General features: G+C 35.5%; 1 protein-coding gene and 1 pseudogene across 1 annotated transcript; both read left to right on the top strand.

The window, feature by feature from the left end:
• Positions 1–574: 574 nt before the first annotated feature.
• LOC139889025 (uncharacterized) lies at positions 575–1,233 on the top strand (annotated as a pseudogene).
• A 590-nt stretch (positions 1,234–1,823) lies between these two features.
• LOC139894459 (serine/threonine-protein kinase TOR) lies at positions 1,824–22,131 on the top strand. Its single transcript, XM_071877769.1, has 55 exons — positions 1,824–2,205; positions 4,329–4,667; positions 4,783–4,857; positions 5,016–5,188; positions 5,773–5,871; positions 6,206–6,365; positions 6,480–6,623; positions 6,929–7,098; positions 7,188–7,383; positions 7,465–7,650; positions 7,978–8,130; positions 8,470–8,591; positions 8,686–8,785; positions 8,856–8,954; positions 9,037–9,167; positions 9,777–9,879; positions 9,958–10,140; positions 10,213–10,305; positions 10,399–10,434; positions 10,945–11,043; positions 11,128–11,226; positions 11,347–11,509; positions 11,604–11,728; positions 12,065–12,117; positions 12,640–12,763; positions 12,853–13,029; positions 13,129–13,281; positions 13,348–13,500; positions 13,657–13,728; positions 13,825–13,959; positions 14,049–14,110; positions 14,227–14,324; positions 14,639–14,748; positions 14,824–14,997; positions 15,090–15,155; positions 15,478–15,546; positions 15,644–15,754; positions 15,903–16,043; positions 16,146–16,274; positions 16,360–16,519; positions 16,616–16,830; positions 17,440–17,646; positions 17,822–17,935; positions 18,028–18,312; positions 18,605–18,679; positions 19,367–19,433; positions 19,522–19,682; positions 19,763–20,065; positions 20,145–20,228; positions 20,370–20,431; positions 20,518–20,590; positions 20,706–20,840; positions 21,120–21,290; positions 21,372–21,631; positions 21,945–22,131. Exons 1-55 carry the CDS (start codon positions 2,086–2,088, stop codon positions 21,961–21,963), a joined length of 7,386 nt encoding a protein of 2,461 aa, XP_071733870.1. The 5' UTR covers positions 1,824–2,085; the 3' UTR covers positions 21,964–22,131.
• Positions 22,132–22,423: the final 292 nt, after the last annotated feature.

Here is a 22,423-nt window from a genome sequence, read left to right as displayed (position 1 = left end):
TGAATTTTGTGATGGAAATTAGCAAAGTGTTGCTTAGCTATGGTTAAAATATATTGTAAGCAAGCATTTGCTGATACAGGTCGCCTGTTTTTTATGATTTTTCCATAGTATTTATCGCCTGTTTTTAGGTCGCGTATCATTAGACACCAAATAGGTATCGTGCCATATAATTGAACCAACAGTTTAGGTTATAGAATCAAGAGTCAATAAGGTGTGTGAATGAATCGGTGACCTAACACGTTTGTGCTTTGTTGCTTTTGTTTTCACGTCTGTCATGTGTTACTCATATAGTTGTTTTTTGAAAGAATGTTTTAAAAGGTTGCAAATTTTGAAATCAGTGTTGGTTGTGATGTTTAAAATCTCACATATGGGCTGGATAGCCTCGAGTAAATGAGATAGATTTTTGTTAAACGATAAATATGAATTATTTGAGTCAGAATTCACAGTCTTCTATGTGCAGGGTTTAATGATCGTGAGAAATTTGATGGATCGAAAGATAGCGAAAATGAAAATGGTGAACTTAACGTCCATTATAGGTAAGCTTTGTTCCTATCAAAAACATAAACCTACAACAATGGAATCAGCTTTATCAATCTCATCAAAAATTTCATTCCATCACAAAAAAACCTCAATTCTCCATCTTCAACCCTAATCAATTCAATTCCATCACCAAACCCTAACGAACATCGCCAGGACCATCATATTCACCGCCACAGGCGCCGCCTTCTCAAATTCCAAAATTACCCCGCCATTGCTGAACCCATTACCCAAACAGAATCCGAAAAACCCTTGAAGAATCCCAATTACCAGATATCTTGGAATCAAATTCCAATCATGTTACCCAAACAGAAACCGTATTGACAAATTTATTGGTATCTAATTCAGAAGCGATCACTGCTATGAAAACATTACCAAAACAGAAACTTAAAACTCTTAGAAAACTGGTTTCATTAAGAAGGTTTAAATTCTTAATTGCGAGATAAATGAGCGAAATCGAACCAGCTTGAGAAGCATTAGAAGAAATACTAGAAAAGAACCCAGTTTCAGTAGAAGCATTATTCGAAAATGCATTGTTGATGGATAGTTGTGGTGAAGGTGAATTAGTAATTAAAAAGATTCGAATAGGCTATAGAGATTGAAGTTAATGATATTAATGAAAAAGATGATAGGGATATTAGGTTGATAATTGCACGAGTTCAATTTCTACAACAGAGCCCGTATTCTTGTTTATAATCATTGTCGTTAAAATATATGAGCTTACCAACACTCATTCGCAACGAAGTGCCACTTTTTTTTTTTTTTGGTTAATTGTGTTATCTAACAACATGCATTTTTAGCTTCTTTTATTTATACATGATATATTTTTTATTTTTATTTGTTCACAAGAACTAATTTGAATTATTAAATACGACTTCTAAAAAACTAACTTAATATTGTAATCAACATACAATGAGAGTGGTTATTGTACACCACACATTACAAATACTAATAAACATTTTTTTACCAGTATGATTGATTATGTTATATATATATATATATATATATATATATATATATATATATATCTTTTAATATAACGTATGTAATTAAATAATACACTTCCGTAAATCACCCCAAATCAGTATTGCAAAAACTTTCTCGCAGCGCGCTATTACCTCACCATCTTGTTAGTAGGAATAGTGAGGTTTATCTTTTACTCGGATCATTTCTTGCAAAATTCACGTGAATAAAATAATAAGAATAAATAATAAATAAATAAATAACATAACATAAAATAAAAATAAAAGAGGAAAAATAGGGTTTTTGCCTGCATTTTCGTCACATCACATCACATACACCTTACTCTAACCATTCGCTGGACACTACACAAAACCCTATGATTTTTACCAACAAATCCGTCGTCGATCTCCGATCAACCTAAATCCGGAATCTATCCATCAAATTGTAAATAGATAAATTCATCAATCAATCAAAGTGGGCAATTGTTTGCCCTCCCTAGAAACTTCCCCCTTCTTCGCAAGGTTGGGGTTGGGGTTTTTGGGTTCTAATTATAGCGACACTAATAGCAATTATATTACTGAAGATATGGCGGCTCAGCCCCAATCCTACCGCTTCGGCGCTCCGGCCACCACACCCGCGCCTGCCGGAAATATCGAAGCTCTTAATAGAGTTCTTGCTGATCTTTGCACTAAAGGCACGCCAAAGGTTAATTAATTTTAATTTCTGATTTACTTATGATTGTAAGTTTATTAATTCCACTTTCATTGATGAATTTAGAATAATTTATGAACTTGAATTGTTATGATTGGTGAGGAGTAATACATTGTGGTGAGTTTAGGGGTTGCATTATGTAAAATGTCGCATGCTACACAAATTCAGATATTTTATATTATAAAATTATGGAAAAGGGTTAATTAGTACATTTTGAGGATTAGCACATTGATTGATCTTATGGCTAGCATTATACTTTTCCTTTTTATTACTGTAATCAAATTATGTTTTGGGTGCGGGTAACGGATATATGGATATTAAGAGATGGAATATACAAGGTTACACATTCAATATCTAGACTATTGGGTTAATTAAGAAGCAATGAAAGGATTATTGGCTAGTAGATACTCCGCGGCATTGAAACATTAACTATTTTCTTTATCTGTACTAGGATTTATTACTCTCTTTTTTACGGGTCGAATCTATTTTCGACGTGGATAGAGCTGAATGGTGTTCTTTTGAGCATATTAATAAATTAATGTTGACGCGTTAATACCAAAGCCAATAATTGTACTCGACAAGTAAACTCAAAAGAGGTTTAAGCCAATAAATGCAAATATACTATTATTTTCCAAGGGATATTGCTTATGAAGAGTTTCCACATCTTCAATGTCTGATATGGAGTATGATTGAACAGATTGTTTAAATATGCGCATGCTTTGTTTTTAGGATAGGAAGTAAGAACATGATAACCAATTTACCATCAATCATAAGGAGATATAAATGAATAATCTTTACCGTATTTCTTTAAACGTGGGAGGGTAAGTTTTATGTATGTTTGGGAATAATGCTATTATAGAGTAATAGGTCATTAAAAGGGAACACGTTTATAGGATAAATTTAGAAAAAATACGATGTTTATGATTACCCCATACATGGCTCTGATATGTGATTGAGATTGTCGTGGTTATATGCATGATAGATCTTTTGGTATATCTGTTCAAGAACCGTATAGATGAACAATGTTCTGAAAGTCGACCGGCTAACCCCGACTAGTCGGATTTGGGGACTAGTCCGACTCGACCAGGCACAAGTCGGTCAAAGTCGCCGGACAATGCTAGTCAGAATTGGTCTAAATTAGGATTCAGTACGTCAAAGACGGATTTATTCGGTCAAATACAGATTTATTCGCTCAAATTTTGATCTATTCGGTTAAAGTTGGTAAAAATCAGTCAAAATTGGTCAAAAGTATGTCAAATCTAATTCAAAATTGGTCCTAGTCAAATTGGTCAAAGACTGACTAGTCTCTACAAGAACGACTTGTCCTCCACTAGCGACTTCTACAACCTTGGAGATTTATGAAGATGAGCATCAGACTATACTAAAATTAGGATCAAGAGAAGTGGCTAATAATAATATGAAATATCGTAGTATGTTTGTTAATCCGAATAATGTCAAGTTTTATACGGATGTCTGTCACAATATTGCCAATGATCGGGGATGAACTTTATATTCTTCAGTTTTTACTGAAGATTTTTTATTTTTGTTTTTGGAGGTTCATATAGCTACCGCATTTTGTTTTTATTAGATTGTTTTTTGAACAAGTCTGACCATTATGTTGTGCATTTTATGTGGTAAGTGCATTTTGTTTGGTATACAGTAAAGTCCTTTTTACGAGACTCTTCATGTGATAGTGGGTTCTGTTTAGCAGGTAAGATATTGAAACCTAGGCATGATCATTAGGTCCCTTTACAAGACTTTTCATGTAGTAATGAACTGCGTCTAGGAGGCTAGATATTGAAACTTAAGCATGTAGAAGATCACAAACACAACACTCATGGTGACCCATACTTTATGTCAACAATGATGTGATACATACATACAGTCTTGGTATTTGTTCCATACGTCTGTCTACATCTAAGCCATTGCTTCAGATGTTGATAGATGTATGGGTGTGCGTCCTGGTTTTGTCATTATACTGAAATATGATCTGCTCCTTGTAGAAATTGAGGCGAGTGGTGATTGTATGTAGTGGCAAATGGATGGTATAATTTGAGAATGAATTTTTGGCTTTCATCTGCTTAGACATCTAATATTTGGATATTGTGTAATGGCAGGATGGTTCTGCTTTTGCTTTAAGAAGGCATGTTGAAGAAGAGGCTCGTGCTCTTAGTGGAGAAGTCTTTTCACGTTTCATGGACCAATTATATGATCGCATTACTAGTCTTTTAGAGAGCAATGATGTTGCCGACAACTTAGGAGCTCTAAGGGCTACAGATGAACTGATTGATCTGAGACTTGGAGAGAGTGGCACAAAAGTTTCCAAGTTTTCTAATTATATGCGAATCGTATTTGATACGAAGCGGGACCCAGAAATTTTGATTCTTGCTAGCAAAGTACTTGGCCATCTAGCCAGAGCCGGTGGGGCCATGACTGCAGATGAGGTGGAATGTCAGGTACGCGTTTCCAATATATATATATATATATATATATATATATATTTTTTTTTTTTGCTACATCCTATTTTTACTTTTTAGGCTTCTAAAGACTTTATCTTTAATACTCTTATAGGTGAAAAATGCACTGCAATGGCTTGGTGGTGAGAGAGTTGAGTATCGCCGTTTTGCCGCTGTCCTAATCTTAAAGGTAACTGTGTGCTGTGTTGGACACTGTATTTTGAGGCTTTGCGATGCAATGTTGTATCAAATATTGTGTATGATGGTTTTAGTTTCCAGGTGCTACTTATTTTCATCTTTTTTGTCTCTGTTTTTAACCCACAACGTTGTTTCATTTTTTGACTTCAGGAAATGGCGGAGAATGCCTCGACAGTTTTTAATGTTCACGTGCCTGAATTTGTGGATGCTATTTGGGTAGCATTGAGGGATCCAACATTAGCTGTTCGGGAAAGAGCTGTTGAAGCATTGCGTGCTTGCCTTCGTGTTATTGAGAAGCGAGAGACACGTTGGCGTGTCCAGTGGTTAGTGCTATTAAAAAAGATATTAAATGTACTACAAGTCATATACTTGCACGTACATATGGCTAGAAACTAAACTCTCGTCTACTTAAGATATTAGTGCACTTCTGATCTTAAAACATTTTATTTTGATTTTTTTTCCCTGATCTGTTTTGCATGGTTATCCCTTTGTGATCAGTAGTCATATCCCCTCTAGTATGGGCTGGGCTGAGATATTTCAAATTTTTGAAACACATCTTAAATAATATGTACGAAATTAACTTTTGATGATACGGGTCAAATTACAAGTTTATAGGAAGAGGTTGAGCTTGTGAAGTCATTCCCCTTTTATGTTTTTTATGTGGTAGTATGTTTCTATATAGTGCAACTGCTATCTTGTGATAATGATTTCCATATACTGATTCGAGGTTATAAGTCTGCTGCTGTGATTTTTTTGTTTTCATTTCATCACATAATATAAGATAATGATTGTACTAACTGTTTAATTTTTTTGGCTTACAACTGTTAAAATTTTAGTGTCTTGTTAGCGTATTAAGTGTTACTTGTTCATGTTAGTCATATAGTGACTTATATATTGATTTTGGCAGGTACTATCGTATGTTTGAGGCGACTCAAGATGGATTAGGGAAAAATGCTTCTGTCCATAGCATACATGGTTCTCTGCTCGCAGTTGGGGAACTCTTAAGGTTGGTGAATATGTTAATATGAAAATATGAAAATGTAGTCTGTTAACTACTTTACCATACATTATGTTATTGGGTTTGATCATAACTAAAAGTTTGACAAGATATATATTTGATCTCAGTTGCTAGTTATCTTATCTTGAAACGATCTGTACAGTACGTCGAAACGTCATAGTATCTTGTTTTTATTACTAGTTATAGTTATAATTTTTTTCTTGAAAGGAGGGCGATAATTGGGGAAAAAGTATGCTTGTGTTATTGTTTCATATCATTGCTTATAATCCCCTTACTCGTTTAACACCTTCTGATTGCTTTAATACACTTTTCAATGGGACAGAAATACAGGCGAGTTTATGATGTCAAGGTACAGAGAGGTTGCAGAAATTGTTCTTAGGTATCTGGAGCATCGAAATCCTCTTGTTCGTCTCAGTATAACTTCCTTGCTTCCTCGTATTGCGCATTTTTTACGTGATCGCTTTGTGACAAACTATCTTACGGTTCGTGAAATTGTTCCTTACTGTTTTATTGTGATGTTCTCGATAAAGAACCAAACAAAATATTGTTATGTGATGTTAATAACTTCTGAATCTTGAATTTTATTTTGTAAACAGATATGCATGAATCATATTCTTGCGGTTCTCAAGATACCAACTGAACGTGCCAGTGGATTTATAGCTCTTGGGGAGATGGCTGGTGCTTTGGACGGTGAACTAGTCCACTATTTGCCGACAATAACATCTCACCTACGTGATGCCGTATGTTAATTAAATTGTTCAAACCGATTAGTTTTAAGGTGTTTGTTTTCTAAAATGTTTTTATCCGAAGACTGTTTTTATGTCTGCAAAATAAAAGAATAAGTTGTTATTTTACCTTATGTTCTCAGAAAAACAAACGGTAGACACCCAGACATGAGACATAATAAGATATACGGACTAAAAACAAACAACGCCTAAGTGTTCTTGCTTTATGTTTGCAAATACAAACAAATACTAGTAACTTATGCATGTCTTGTTAGTATAAATTTACATTTTAAACTATTGGTACGTTATTTAACCCGCAGATTGCTCCTCGTAGAGGCAGACCCTCACTTGAGGCGTTGGCTTGTGTTGGAAACATTGCAAAAGCCATGGGTCCCGCCATGGAAACTCATGTCTGCAGTCTTTTAGATCCTATGTTTTCTGCCGGTCTATCTTCAGTACTAGTAGAATCACTTGAGCAGATAACCATAAGGTATACTAGTTTCATGAACTCTCAATGTATGGATTTCTTTTATTTTTTTTATTATTAGGTTTTAACCAATCATAATCATTTGTTTCTAGCATTCCATCATTGCTTCCTACTATCCAAGATCGGTTACTCGAGTGCATTTCAGTGGTTCTTTCAAAACCCCATACAAGGACATCTGCAACTCCTAGTAGAGGAAATGTGGTTAACATCGTGCAACAAGTTTCAGAACTTAGTGGTTCTGCTCTGGAGCAGCTTGCATTACAAACACTTGCACGTTTTAATTTCAAGGTAATGTATACCTACTACCTGTTCAATAAGCAAAACATGTTTCTATATATTGATTTAGCGCTATACTTTTGTGCAAAATAGGGCCACGATCTTCTTGAGTTTGCTAGAGAATCAGTGGTAATTTATTTGGAAGATGATGATGGAGCCACAAGGAAGGATGCTGCCCTTTGCTGTTGTAAATTAGTTGTAAATTCTTTCTCAGTTCCCCAATTTAGTCCAAATAGGTCCAGTCGAGCTGGGGGAAAACAGAGACGTCTTATCGAAGAGGTTTGAATACATTTACCTGTTGTATAATCTGCCTTTTAAGTCTTTATTCTGACAATTATAATTAAAATTGGTTATCTTTTGTTGCTGTAAATGGGCACAAAACTAGACTGGTTGATTAACATAAGATTATATCCTCCAAGTGAAATCAACATGATTTTAATGTTATTTTTCAATTCTAAGTTAAAAAAAAGAATGTGAAGTTCGAATGTCCATGTTATCATAGATTACTCGTTCTACTTTGAATATGTGAACATTCTATATGTTTCAGACAATGAATGTTTAAATGAGAATTTGCAAGTAACGATACACCTATTGTTGTCACTGCAGATTGTGGAGAAGCTTCTTATTGCAGCTGTAGCAGACGCTGATGTTTCTGTGCGGAACTCGATTTTTTCTTCCCTACATGGAAATGTAGGGTTTGACGATTTCCTAGCCCAAGCTGATAGCTTGACTGCTATATTTGCTGCCCTAAACGATGAGGTACATCACAAATCTGTTTTTGGCATGTATTTCTGTTTTTCTAGTTGGCATTATGTTTGTAAGTATTATATCATCAACAGTATCTGGAAATGGACTCCAGTTCCAACAACATGCGTCGTTTTCCTTAAATGAATTACCGTGTATTTTCTACTACATGCTTATCATGTCTTGAACTTACTTCTAGTTATCATTAAAGAGCCTAAGTTGTGTTTTATCCGAGCAATTATATTTATAGAGATGGAGATTCCAAGTTATTTATTAAACTAATTTAGGTTGAAAATTTCATTGTCTACTGTTGCACGAAAGCTAAATTTGTTGGTGTGTCTGTATATCTGCTAGGATCTTCAAGTTCGGGAATATGCAATATCAGTGGCAGGTAGATTGTCTGAAAAGAATCCAGCATATGTGTTTCCCGCGCTTCGACGCCACCTTATTCAGTTGTTAACTTTTCTTGGTCAAAGGTATATATAGTCAGCTGTCCTTTCTTGAATTTTTAACTTTTTTGTTTTGGGTATCATATGAAGAACTTGTTTTTATTTTTTGTTCATCTTTCAGTGCTGATAGCAAATGCCGAGAAGAGAGCGCGAAGTTGCTGGGTTGCTTGATCCGTAGTTGTGAACGGCTTATACTACCATATATTGCTCCGATACACAAGGTTTGCAGTCGTTTTGTGTATTACATGTTTGCTTATCCACTTCGTGTTCCACTCAAGTAGTTTCTTTCAGGCGCTTTTGGCTAAACTATGCGAAGGAACAACAGGTGTAAATGCCAACAATGGCATCATCAGTGGCGTTCTTGTGACTGTGGGGGATCTTGCTAGAGTGGTAGGTCACGTTTGTTGGTTTTTTGTGAGCAGTATTTATTCTTATGCCGTGTATTTTATTGACTTTCGAATAATATGTTCAGGGTGGTTTTGCTATGAGACAATATATACCCGAACTTATGCCGAGAATCGTTGAAGCTTTACTGGATGGAGCTGCTGCTACTAAACGTGAGGTTGCTGTTGCAACTCTTGGTCAGGTTGTACAGAGCACAGGGTATGTTAACTACTTCAAGTTTTTAATGTCGTTTTCTTAAACTTGTTATGTGCATCATACAAAACCGTGATGTGTGTCATAGAGTGTCATTTGAAATGTCGTTTTGCTCTATCCCGCTGTACGGCTTGCATGTAGTTTGTCACCTTTATTAGAAACCTTATGAAACTTCAGACTTAATAGATGGCCTGCTTAGGTATGACATCTCTTTATTTGTGAGGTTTAGTGTTTATATATCTTATTATATGGAACTAGAGTCGTATGCTTATGTCTTGACTTTAAAATGAATTTGTGATCGATGGGAAATATGTAGTGGAACCCGCAGTTTCAAATAACCAATGATTTTTGCATTATATCACCTAAGCTGTAACTTTGATGATCTTTGGTTGGTTTTTGGGTAAATCAAATATTGTTTTGGTGTAGGAAATGAGTTTTATTTTCTTTTAACAATGTTCTTGTTCTGTGGTATATCTATCTCTTTAATTTTAGTTGAATTGATTGCATTAAGAATTATTTTGTTAGTTGGCCTACTAGAATTATTTTGTTTCAAGCGATTGCATTAAGAATCTTTTTGTTAGTTGGCTTACAAGAATTATTCTGTTTTGTCCATAGTTATGTTATTACTCCATATAATGAGTACCCGCAATTGCTCGGCTTACTCTTAAAATTGTTGAATGGTGAGCTGGCATGGTCTACACGTCGGGAAGTTCTAAAGGTTTGTCCTTCACCATTTTTATGATTTTTTTTTTGTGTATTTAAGAATTAAGCTGAGACTCTTTGGTGTGATGGTTAGGTTCTTGGGATAATGGGTGCTTTGGATCCTCATGTTCATAAGCGCAATCAGCAAAGCTTGCCAGGACCTCTTGGTGATGGTATTCGTGCGACTAATGATGCGGGCCAGCACATGCAGTCCAGTGACGAGTTGCCTATGGATCTCTGGCCATCATTTGCAACATCGGAAGATTATTTCTCAACTGTAAGTTTAATACCGGAAACTGATTAAATAAGTGGTCTACAATGCTGTCTAATTCTTATTTATTACTTTCAGGTTGCCATCAACTCCCTGGTTCGGATACTTAGGGACCCGTCTCTTTCTAGTTATCATCAAAAAGTAGTTGGATCTCTCATGTTTATTTTCAAGGTTTGTTAACTGTTGAATTGCTATACATCAATTGTAAAATCAATTTCTGCTGCGTTGGTATCTAATAAAGTTCATTTATTTTTGCAAGAGCAGTCAATGGGTCTTGGTTGTGTGCCGTACTTGCCAAAGGTTAGTCCATTTTGCACGTAGTTTCAAAGCAGTGTTTCGATAATTGTAGATCCCGCATGTAAAAACCATAGAGAATCGTTTATTTTGTTTGCAAGCTTGGGAAGTTAATTTTTTGTTGGTTATATGAAATGTGTTAACAGTAAGGAAATTATTTTTGTTTTGCTAATGACATTTTCTGGTTACTCTCGGGCCGGAATTTGTACTTTGTTAGTTTTTTTATTTTATTTCTTTACTATCTAGAGCTCTTTGTGTCAACATTTCGCTGATCTTTTGCCACACGATGAATTGTTTACATAGCAAAAAATGAACTTCAAGAGGGACGTATACCTGTGTATTTTTATATTGAAGTTTAGAAGTGTTGAACTCAAGATGAATATAATATTTGTCAATTTGTCGACTCATACGTTTTATAGATTAATCGATTATTATGTTTGACTGACATAAAGTTTGTTTCTTATATACTGTGAAATTCATATAAAGTAAGTTTCTTATAGTTATTACAATGTCTAGGTTTTACCTGACCTCTTTCACACTATCCGAACATGTGAAGATAGTCTGAAGGAGTTCATAACTTGGAAGCTTGGAACTCTTGTTTCGATTGTGCGACAGGTAGAACTTGATCCATGCTCTACAAATATAAAATCTTGCTTTAAGTTCTCATGAAACATTCATCATTATTGTTTGCATATGCAGCACATTCGCAAATATCTACCAGAATTGCTCTCTTTAATATCAGAATTATGGTCATCATTCAGTTTGCCTGCCACTAATCGTCCTGTTCATGGACCCCCCGTAAGATTGACTTCCCTCTATTCTGTGTGTGTGTGTGTGTGTGTATATATATAGTATATATATGTTGTCATGGTTGTGCAATGATGTAATATTGATATACTCTTTTGGTTTCGTTATCAGATCCTGCACTTAGTCGAACAACTTTGCCTGGCTCTCAATGATGAATTTAGGAGATATCTTCCGACTATTCTTCCATGTTGTATTCAAGTTTTGAGTGATGCTGAACGGTGTAATGATTACACTTATGTCCGTGATATTCTTCGCACTTTGGAAGTTTTTGGTGGTTAGTACGGTTATGGGTTAACGAAATGTGATTTATGGCTTCGGTTTGTGGTGTAGTCCTAATATAATCCAAAATACGTGACCGTGCTCTACAGGAACATTGGATGAACATATGCATCTACTTTTTCCTGCGCTCATACGATTATTCAAAGTGGATGCTTCAGTTGATATAAGGCGTGCTGCAATAAAGACCTTGATAAGATTGATTCCTCGTGTTCAGGTTGATGGATTATTGTGATAATATGATCATGTATTACTATCTGACGATCGCTGTCCCAATTTACTGTGCACACATAAAACACACCCTTATTAAGATATTTGCAGCTAATGCAATTATAGCTGTTAAAATGTTTTATACCCGTGAATTTATTATGTCATTTTGATGTACAAAAGCTACAATACTGATATGTAACTATTGGTAAGTCGGGTAATCTATTAAGCTATAACATTATTATAGCAGTGGACGATAGTTTGGGACAATCTAGAATTGGAAGATGCTTTGGGACGTAAGGAGTATTGACTTGTTGCCATCAACTTTTTTCATTATTTTCAATAGGTTACAGGTCACATATCAACTCTTGTGCATCATCTCAAGCTTGTATTGGATGGGTATGTTGCACTCCCAACCATCTTTTAAATATTTAACTGTGGAAATGGCCTGTACTCATGTCTGCATGCATATTTACCGGGCATGATTTTATATTTGTTTGTCATTTGTTTTGAACCATATCTTGGATTATCTTCTTGTATCGCCTTGTCATTCTTTAAATTTTAGCCCTAGTTTTCATCTTAGAAATAATAATTTTGGCTGGGAAAAAGGGATTAAATTTGTAATAATTGAATCTTGTTTGCAAAGTTGTTAAATCAGACGCATAAAGCCTGATAAGACCAACTTACTATGATATCTTACTCGAAGTTTGTTTTAATGGTAAATAACTAACTCGGGCTTATCTAGGCACGCAGTAGGAGGAAAATTACACTCTTCGTAGCAAATACCGAGGCCCAACTTTATATTAATTATGCTTATATCCTTCAAAAGATTTTTAATGTCTTATGCTGTTCTCGTTTCTAGTGCTCAATCAGTTTTCCACATGTTTAATGTGTTACATCTTCTTATCTTCATATATGCAGTAAAAATGATGATCTTAGGAAGGATGCTGTTGATGCACTTTGTTGTTTGGCACATGCCCTTGGCGAGGACTTCACTATCTTCATCCCATCAATTCGCAAACTTCTTCATAAGCATCGATTGCGGGTTATCTTTCTGATCTTTACTTTGGTGTGAATGAAATGTGCCGACTGCTGATATTCTAAAATTGATGTTTTACATGCTTTCACTTTCAGCATAAGGAATTTGAAGAAATTGATGGGCGGTTGAAAAGGCGTGGGCCACTAAACGTCGGGAGTGTGTCAGCACAAAAGTTAATCCGGCAGCCTCCTGTTGAAGTGGTTAGTGATCCTTTGAGTGATATGGAAAATGATCCATACGAAGACGTGCACACGCAGCTCAAGGTTCACCAGGTATGTCAACATATCTTATTTCTCCAATTGTTCATCAAATTGATTACCTGTTTATATTTTTGAAAATGATCCATATTGATGTTCAACATATCTTAATAGGTTAATGATGGTCGATTACGTGCTGCGGGAGAAGCGTCTCAGCGTAGCACAAAAGAAGATTGGGCTGAATGGATGAGACATTTTAGCATTGAATTACTGAAGGAATCACCTTCTCCAGCTCTACGAACGTGTGCTAGGCTTGCGCAATTACAGGTATTGTTAAACAAGTTTGTGTAAATAGTCATATTTGAAGTTGATTTTAACCTAATAAGTTTGCAGCCATTTGTTGGACGAGAGCTGTTTGCAGCAGGATTTGTTAGCTGTTGGTCACAACTCCACGAGTCTAGTCAAAAAGCTCTTGTTCGCAGTTTAGAGATGGCATTTTCTTCTCCTAATATACCCCCTGAAATTCTTGCAACATTACTAAATTTGGTATGTGATTCTCACCTTTTGTTTTTATGTTTTCAGCGTGGTAAGCTAACAATGTTTTTAATACAAAGTTCATTGATCGAATTATAACAAGTAATGATTACTGTTGCCCATTAACGCATAAGATTCTTATTATCAATTGGCTGCAATTATTTACAGGCGGAGTTCATGGAACATGATGAGAAACCTCTTCCCATCGACATTCGTCTTCTTGGTGCTCTTGCTGAAAAGGTGTGATGACTTACAAAGTTGTATTTACAAACTTCTGATGTGAGCCTATGATCCGTTTTAGGACAGTTTTTGTTTATATACATGATTCCGTTGCAGTGTCGGGCATTTGCCAAGGCTTTGCATTACAAAGAGATGGAATTTGAGGGTGCACTTTCCAAGAAGATGGATGCAAACCCTGTTGCTGTAGTTGAAACACTCATTCATATAAATAATCAGTTGCATCAGCATGAGGTGCATATATATTATGTTTTCTACAGTTCTTCCTTCCCTGTACTTTTTCTTGCGTTTTGACATGTTTTGTATGTTGTTTTTTGTTTTAGGCTGCAGTTGGGATATTAACCTACGCTCAACAGCGTTTGGATGTGCAACTGAAGGAATCATGGTATTTTATATGGGATCCTGATGTCACTTATAACTTCCCGTTTTATTGAGATTCTGGAGTTCTGAAGACCGCTTATCAATACTATTACTAACTACTTATATTTCTTGAAATACAAGGTATGAAAAATTACAGCGATGGGATGATGCCCTTAAAGCATACACTGCAAAATCGTCTCAGGCATTGAGTCAACATCTCATTTTGGATGCTACACTAGGTATTTTCTAAGTTTTGATGTTACAAATTTTCAGTATTTTTATCTGTCGTTTGCTTGTGAAGTATATTCTTGGTTTAGATATGGTAACACATTCTTTGATTCTTTCCTGGCAAACAAATCTCTTTATACTTGTTCAAAAGAGTTCTCATTATTTTATTTTATTTTATTTCTGTTTTCAATATCCAGTACTACCTTGTTATAATTTGTACTGAAAAGGCTTTTCGAATAATCGTTTGCCTGTTTCATAATATTTATTGTTATCATTCCATGGTATCTAATCTAATCAAAGTATTTCATTATTCACCTGTCATTAGGACGAATGAGGAGTCTTGCTGCCCTGGCTCGATGGGAAGAGCTTAACAACCTGTGTAGGGAATATTGGACACCTGCTGAGCCTGCTGCTCGATTAGAGATGGCACCAATGGTTGGTTGATGACTTTTATGACTCAATCATCTTCACTTGTTTTGTCAGTCTTAATGTTTTTTGTTTTATCTTCAGGCTGCTAATGCTGCTTGGAACATGGGCGAGTGGGACCAGATGGCAGAATACGTGTCTAAACTGGATGATGGGGATGAAACTAAACTCAGAGTGTTGGGTAATACTGCAGCTACAGGTGACGGAGGCAGCAATGGCACATTCTTCAGGGCCGTCTTATCAGTTCGTAGAGGAAAGGTATAAAATTAAAAGTTAGACTTTTTTTTTTTTAATTTTTAAATGTTCATTTATATGTTCTTTAAAGTTTTCTCCTTTCTGTTACTTTGTAGTATGATGAAGCACGCGAATATGTTGAAAGGGCAAGGAAATGTTTGGCAACTGAGCTTGCTGCATTGGTTAGTAACATTATTTTGTATCTTATCGTTTTGTTTGGTACAAACCTGTTAGATCTTAAGTGCCTTTTTACGATAGGTTTTCTTTCAACAAGAATTTCATCCTTCGCATATGAATTTATGATTTTGTGGACTTTGTATAAATGTGTTCTTTTTAAAGCTAATTTGTGTTTCACAAATACATACACACTTTTTAATTACATAGAAAGCTATTAAGCTGAGACTATGAGTCTCTGATAGTGGTGTGGGTAGATTTACATTACTAGATTTTCACGCATGGAATATGCGATTTGAATATCTGTGTGCTGATTATTATCATGTGTAGGTTCTTGAGAGCTATGAACGAGCATACAGTAATATGGTTCGTGTTCAACAGCTGTCCGAGTTAGAGGAGGTATTAAAAAGTACATGTATTCGATGCAGCGGTCTGCTGTTTTAACTGTACTGTTGTTCTCGAAAATGATATTCTTGTTTGTTCTTTTTTGTGGCAGGTTATTGATTACTGTACTCTTCCAGCTAATAACCCTGTTGCTGAGGGCAGAAGAGCACTCATTCGTAACATGTGGAATGAGCGGATTAAAGGAACAAAACGAAATGTTGAGGTATTTAGATATGATTATAGGAATATGTACTGGTCATATAATGATCCTGTCTGTATTTGGAGTTTCGTTGGGGTTGGCGAAATGGGCCCACCCTAACCCATCGAGTGCTGTATCTCTTGATTAACGTTAAAATATCATTATTTTATAGGTTTGGCAAGCTCTTTTGGTGGTCAGGTCACTCGTATTACCTCCTACAGAAGATAGTGAAACCTGGTTGAAGTTTGCTTTGCTTTGCCGAAAAAATGGTAGGATTAGTCAAGCCAAATCGACACTGATTAAACTCCTGCAGGTTGGTAATATAAATTTTCGTTCAAGTAAATAAGATAACATGTTTGATATTTCCACTCCCTCTTTAATCTGTAATTTTATATATTGCTCTTGTTGTACATAGTTTGACCCAGAAACAACTCCCGAAACTGTACGATATCATGGGCCGCCACAAGTTATGCTTGCATACTTAAAATACCAATGGTCACTTGGTGATGATTCTAAACGCAAGGAAGCTTTCGCTAGGCTGCAGGTAACTTAATCATTAAATTTACAACCTTTGAAAGTTGCCCTATAATAAATTATCGACTTATTGTTTGTACTACTCATTTTTTAAGGATCTAGCCAATGAACTTTCAACTACTTCTAATCTTCAAGCAACTACAACGACAAGCCTACTCGGCGTCCCAAACGTATCCCTTATGGCACGTGTATATCTCAAACTAGGAACATGGCAACGGGCCCTTTCCCCTGGTCTTGATGACGTATCTATACAAGGTAACCACTCTGATGGTGATAAATTTGGAGGTTATTTTTGTAATTTTCTGTAGTTTTTATCTCTGACTGATGATGTATGTATGTTATGTCTTGTAGAAATTCTTAACTCATTAAGGCATGCAACTCATTGTGCCCCAAAGTGGGCTAAAGCATGGCATACTTGGGCTCTATTCAACACAGCAGTTATGTCTCATTACTCACACAGAGGTCTTCCAAACTTTGCTGCACAATTTGTAGTAGCTGCAGTTACTGGATACTTTCATTCTATTGCGTGTGCAGCACACGCGAAGGGCGTTGATGATAGCTTGCAGGTGAGTCACCATCTTGGTTTTCATACATTTTAATGGTTTTGTTTTATTCTTGTTAAATCAGAAGTGTTATACGTTACTCATGCATATGCTGAAGTAAGATAGCTAATATCCTTAAGCATGACCTACATATGTTTTTGTGTTATATAATATATTAGACTGAGGGTATGTTTGGCAAAATTAGTTGATAGTTGGTAGCTTTTACCGGTAGCTGGTAGCTGTTAGCATTTTGGATGTATTTAGGGGTTTGGTATCTGGAACTCTTAAAAAAGAGTAAAATGAAAAAAAGTTGGGATCTTTTTCTCAAACGATAGTTATAGTAGCTTTTAGCTTTTTCAATCTGTCTAAAAGCTTTAAGGTCTTTTAACAAGTTTGTTATTAGATATGAGCTTTATCATAGAAGCTAGATGCTTCCAAAAGCTTCCATCCAAACATACCCTAAGTGCCTTATACTGTGGTGGCAGTAGGGTGCCGTATACAGTGGGTGGTACCCTATACGATACCACATCTATATATACATATACTCGTAGAGTCGTATGTAATCCTCAAAGTTACACACATTGAATAATACAATACAGGAACACAATTACCTGTTTAATTTCTGGTGTCTAGGATATCCTTCGTCTTCTCACATTGTGGTTTAACCATGGAGCTACTGCCGAGGTTCAAGCGGCATTACAAAGAGGATTTTCACATGTCAATATCAACACGTGGTTGGTTGTTTTGCCTCAAATTATTGCCAGGATACATTCAAACAATCATGTCGTGAGAGAATTAATACAATCTCTCCTGGTTCGCATAGGACAAAGCCATCCACAGGTCTACTTTCATCATCATACTATTTTATCGTTGTAGCATTGCATGTTTATTGATATGATTTGGCAAATATCACATGTTATGTAATTCCAGCTGCATTCTATTCCAACTGTTTTGTTCTATTTTTTCAAGTCATATGAACACCTGATAAACTTATCTAGTTTAAATGCTGTTCCAGGCACTTATGTACCCTCTTCTTGTGGCTTGTAAATCAATAAGCAATTTGCGTAAAGCTGCAGCTCAAGAAGTGGTCGATAGAGTTCGCCAGCACAGCGGTCTGTTGGTGGATCAGGTGAAATTATAACAATGACTATTAAATATTAATATGATATGTTTTTTTTTTCTGAATTTATTAAGCTGACAACATGATTTAAAAATGTGAAGGCACAACTTGTGTCAGAGGAGTTGATCAGGGTTGCAATCCTTTGGCATGAAATGTGGCATGAGGCACTAGAAGAAGCTAGTCGCTTGTATTTTGGTGAACATAACATCGAGGGAATGCTCAAAGTATTGGAGCCATTGCATGAAATGCTCGAAGAAAGCGCAATGAGGAGCAACACAACCATAAAAGAAAAAGCTTTTATTCAGACTTATCATCACGAATTATTAGAGGCGTATGAGTGCTGTATGGAATATAAGAAATCTGGAAAAGATGCTGAGCTCACTCGGGTACTATGAATTTTACAATTTGTGTATTAATTATGTTTTGAGTCGTGTCATCCTGAGTACATATAAATCTTTGCATCATGCTTATGGAACCATTTGAGTTGTCATCGGCATGATCTGTTTATCTAATGTAACTAATATTGACGAGTCATCTTTTCATTTTTGGCACGCAAAAAAAAAGTTATAAAAAAACTAGTGCCATTTATATGAAGATTGGCACAGTAACACTAATATTAATGTACCTTAGTAGCCCGCAAAATGAGTGATGTGATCGAATATTCTATTTTTTTTTCAGGCATGGGATTTATACTATCACGTCTTTAGACGTATAGATAAGCAGCTTCAGTCTCTTACAACTCTGGATCTGCAGGCAAGTAACTTTCTCATGCATTTACCTTTATCTGAATGACAATACAAAAAGTTGTATGCTAAAAGTGTTTGTGAAAGTTCCCATAAAGTTATACCTAAATTTTAATGCTAAATACACTTGGCAAGTTCATTTAGTGGCTGATTGAGTAAGACTACCATGTATCATGAAGTCAGTACATATTAGAAGTACTGCATCTGTAGTACATTGTTATTGGAGAAATATTGTACGTTAAAAAACATCAAACAGTAATAAATGCCGTTCATCTTCTTCGGACAACTAGCATTTCTGTATATAAAAAGTCAGTTGTCAAACCTTTGAAGTCATTGCCGTTATGATTATATTAATATCTTTTCTGAATCCTAAGTTGATACCAGTATTGAAAAATGTGCATGCATGACTGTTCAAGTTCATTCTTACTGTGAGTAAGGGTAATCATTATAGAGAAATTTAAGCTTCCAACAATACATGTAACTTAAACATCTTTATGCTTTAGACCCAAGCATGTAATTTTGCCCAGTGATACTTCACTAAATAAAAAAAAAAAAAAAAAAAAAATCAACTCACTGTATTAAGAATTGTGTTAAGGCAAACGTAGTTAAAAACATAACTTTTGCTTACTTATAAACTCTTTTGTTCTTGCTTCTAACTCAAAGTTACTACTTTGCTACTTTCCTTTGGCAAAACCAGTCGGTTTCTCCAGAATTAGTAGAATGCCGAGACTTAGAGCTTGCAGTTCCCGGGACCTACCGTGCAGGTATAGTAGTATCACGTTATTATGCTATGATGGAATTTTCAATTACAGAAGCATATAACTAATATACGAGCCTGCTTCACATTTTTAGATTCGCCCGTGGTGACAATTTCATCATTTGCACCACAACTTGTTGTCATTACATCGAAACAAAGACCCCGAAAACTCACTATTCATGGTAGTGACGGGGAAGATTATGCTTTCTTGCTCAAAGGACATGAAGATTTGCGACAAGACGAGCGTGTCATGCAGGTTCTCATTGCTGTTCTTAAAATGGACATGGTTTACTTACTATGAATTTACTATTTCTTACCAAGTTTTCTGTTTTGCAGCTCTTCGGTTTAGTAAATACTTTACTGGAGAATTCAAGAAAAACTGCAGAGAAGGATCTTTCCATTCAACGATATGAAGTTATACCATTATCTCCAAATAGCGGATTAATTGGGTGGGTCCCGAATTGTGACACCCTTCACCAACTCATCAAAGAGTACAGGGATGTTCGGAAGATCACCCTAAATCAAGAGCATAAACTCATGTTAAGTTTTGCTCCTGATTACGATCACCTTCCACTTGTAGCTAAAGTGGAGGTATTTGAGTATGCTCTTGATAACACAGAGGGAAATGACTTGGCAAGGGTATGCATGTTTCTGTACTACATACATGTCTTATAGGAAAGTGTCTTTTTTTAATCTAAATTGCATGTTTCTTATGTAGGTGCTTTGGCTTAAAAGCCGAACTTCAGAAGTCTGGCTGGACAGGAGAACTAATTATACTAGAAGTTTGGCTGTCATGAGTATGGTATGATCTGTCTTTTATCTTAGCTGACTTTTTAAATCCTTGTCCTTATAATCATAATTATGGTAAATTGTATAATTGTTTCCCATATTGGATATGCGTGCAACTTTGATTTATTACGGTCACTAATGACACATGTTACAGGTTGGTTACCTTCTTGGTTTAGGTGATAGGCACCCCAGCAATCTTATGCTGCATCGCTTTAGGTACTTTATTATAATGCTGTTGGTGCTCATACTTGATTATCAAAAATATTGGCAATATTTTGATTATCCAAATATATTATATGTAGTGGGAAGATTCTTCACATTGATTTTGGAGATTGCTTTGAAGCGTCAATGAATCGCGAGAAGTTTCCTGAAAAGGTATTATTATACGTGGCTCTCCTTAAATGATTGATTCTTTTCTTTTTTTTTCTTTTTTTTTTTGATTTTTTATTATTATTCAGTTGTCATTTATCTATGGCTTCATCTTTTGCAGGTTCCTTTCCGTTTGACTAGAATGCTTGTAAAAGCCATGGAAGTTAGCGGCATTGAAGGGAACTTTCGTTCAACTTGTGAAAATGTGATGCAAGTTCTTCGAACGAATAAAGATAGTGTAATGGCTATGATGGAGGTACTAATTAGTTGTATCTATATACTACATGTATATATGCAGTCTTTTTTCTTTTTTTTTTTTTCTTTTTCGAACGGCATATATGCAGTCTTTTACCTGCTGTTTCTAGCTATATTGGTTCAGTCAAAAAAGAAAGTTACTGTGTGAACTATGTTAATAATCTAAAACTGGTTAAAAGCGACCCAAATTCTGTTTTATATGCATCCTTTTACAGACATAGCCTTATCATGTATATATTCATAATCATATTTTAATATGTTATCTGATATCTGATTATAGGCATTCGTTCATGACCCACTTATAAACTGGCGTCTTTTCAACTTCAATGAAGTTACACAAATGTCAACCCTAGCGAGTACAAATGTTCAGCCTGCCGTAAACGGTGAAGAAACGGATCAAAGCTCTCTTCTTCAACCCCAACGGGGTGCTCGTGAAAGGGAGCTTTTGCAGGTCGTTTTATCTCATCCGTTTTTAAACATAAAGTTTTAAATGCATGTAAATCATGCCTAATAATGGCAAGTGAATTTGCAGGCTGTTCATCAACTTGGTGATGCGAACGAGGTTCTGAATGAGCGTGCAGTGGTGGTTATGGCTAGAATGAGTAATAAACTTACGGGTCGTGATTTTTCAAGTGGTTCTTCCGCATTACCCACTTCCGCCCCGGCAGACAACATTAATTTAAATGCTGGCGATACATATGAAGTTGATCCTGCTTTATCTGTTAAGTTACAAGTTCAAAAGCTGATTTTACAAGCTACTTCGCATGAAAACTTGTGCCAGAATTACGTCGGGTATGGTTTCAATATATCCCTTGTATATTTTGTTGTATTGGGTTTTTTTTATATATCAGTTATGGTTGGTTAGATATGGTTCTAACCCAAGTAGTCCCATCTCATATTCATCATCCATGGGATAATCAAATTCTGAAAGACTAATCTAGAAGTGGTAACATGGGTGGGTTGGGTAATAGTTTTGGTAACTTTTTAATACCGACTGCATTCACTTGACTGATAAGAACTTTATGTTCTTTGTTCTCTTTCTTTTTAGAAATTTTAGTAGTTTACTATATTCTAAAGTTTTACAAAACTATTTTGACTTTTGCAGGTGGTGTCCATTCTGGTAAAAGTCGATTATCAAATTTAGGTACATATACATCTGTACATATATTTAGGCCTTCCTTCTTGTAATTTATGTACAAAAGCATGCAAGGGTGTTACTTTATTTATGTATATATAATGACTCCTACCCGGGCTCTTAGTGACCATCGTAGGTCAAAACACCCTTGTTGAAAATAACTAGTAGATTTGAACTTTTATGATGCCGTAGTTATGGCGGTTTCTCACAGTTTCTGTTAACCCTAATAATGATATTAAAGTTAAGGATGTGTATTGGTTGATAATTTAATGATAATATTTAAATGTTATTAATCTTGGTTTTGGTTTTGATGATGCTAACATATAGGAATGATTTACACCTAGAATAAAGCAAACACACAACTTCGTAAACCTACATGCATCTAGCAGACTAAAACCTTAAAAACGTATCAAGATACATGAGTTGTTTTCTAACAATCCTCTATTGTT

The sequence above is a fragment of the Rutidosis leptorrhynchoides genome, chromosome 2 (genome assembly GCF_046630445.1).
Source record: "Rutidosis leptorrhynchoides isolate AG116_Rl617_1_P2 chromosome 2, CSIRO_AGI_Rlap_v1, whole genome shotgun sequence".
Taxonomy (NCBI): domain Eukaryota; kingdom Viridiplantae; phylum Streptophyta; class Magnoliopsida; order Asterales; family Asteraceae; genus Rutidosis; species Rutidosis leptorrhynchoides.
Note: the sequence above shows the minus strand (reverse complement) of the source record. Positions and strands in the feature narration are given on the sequence as shown.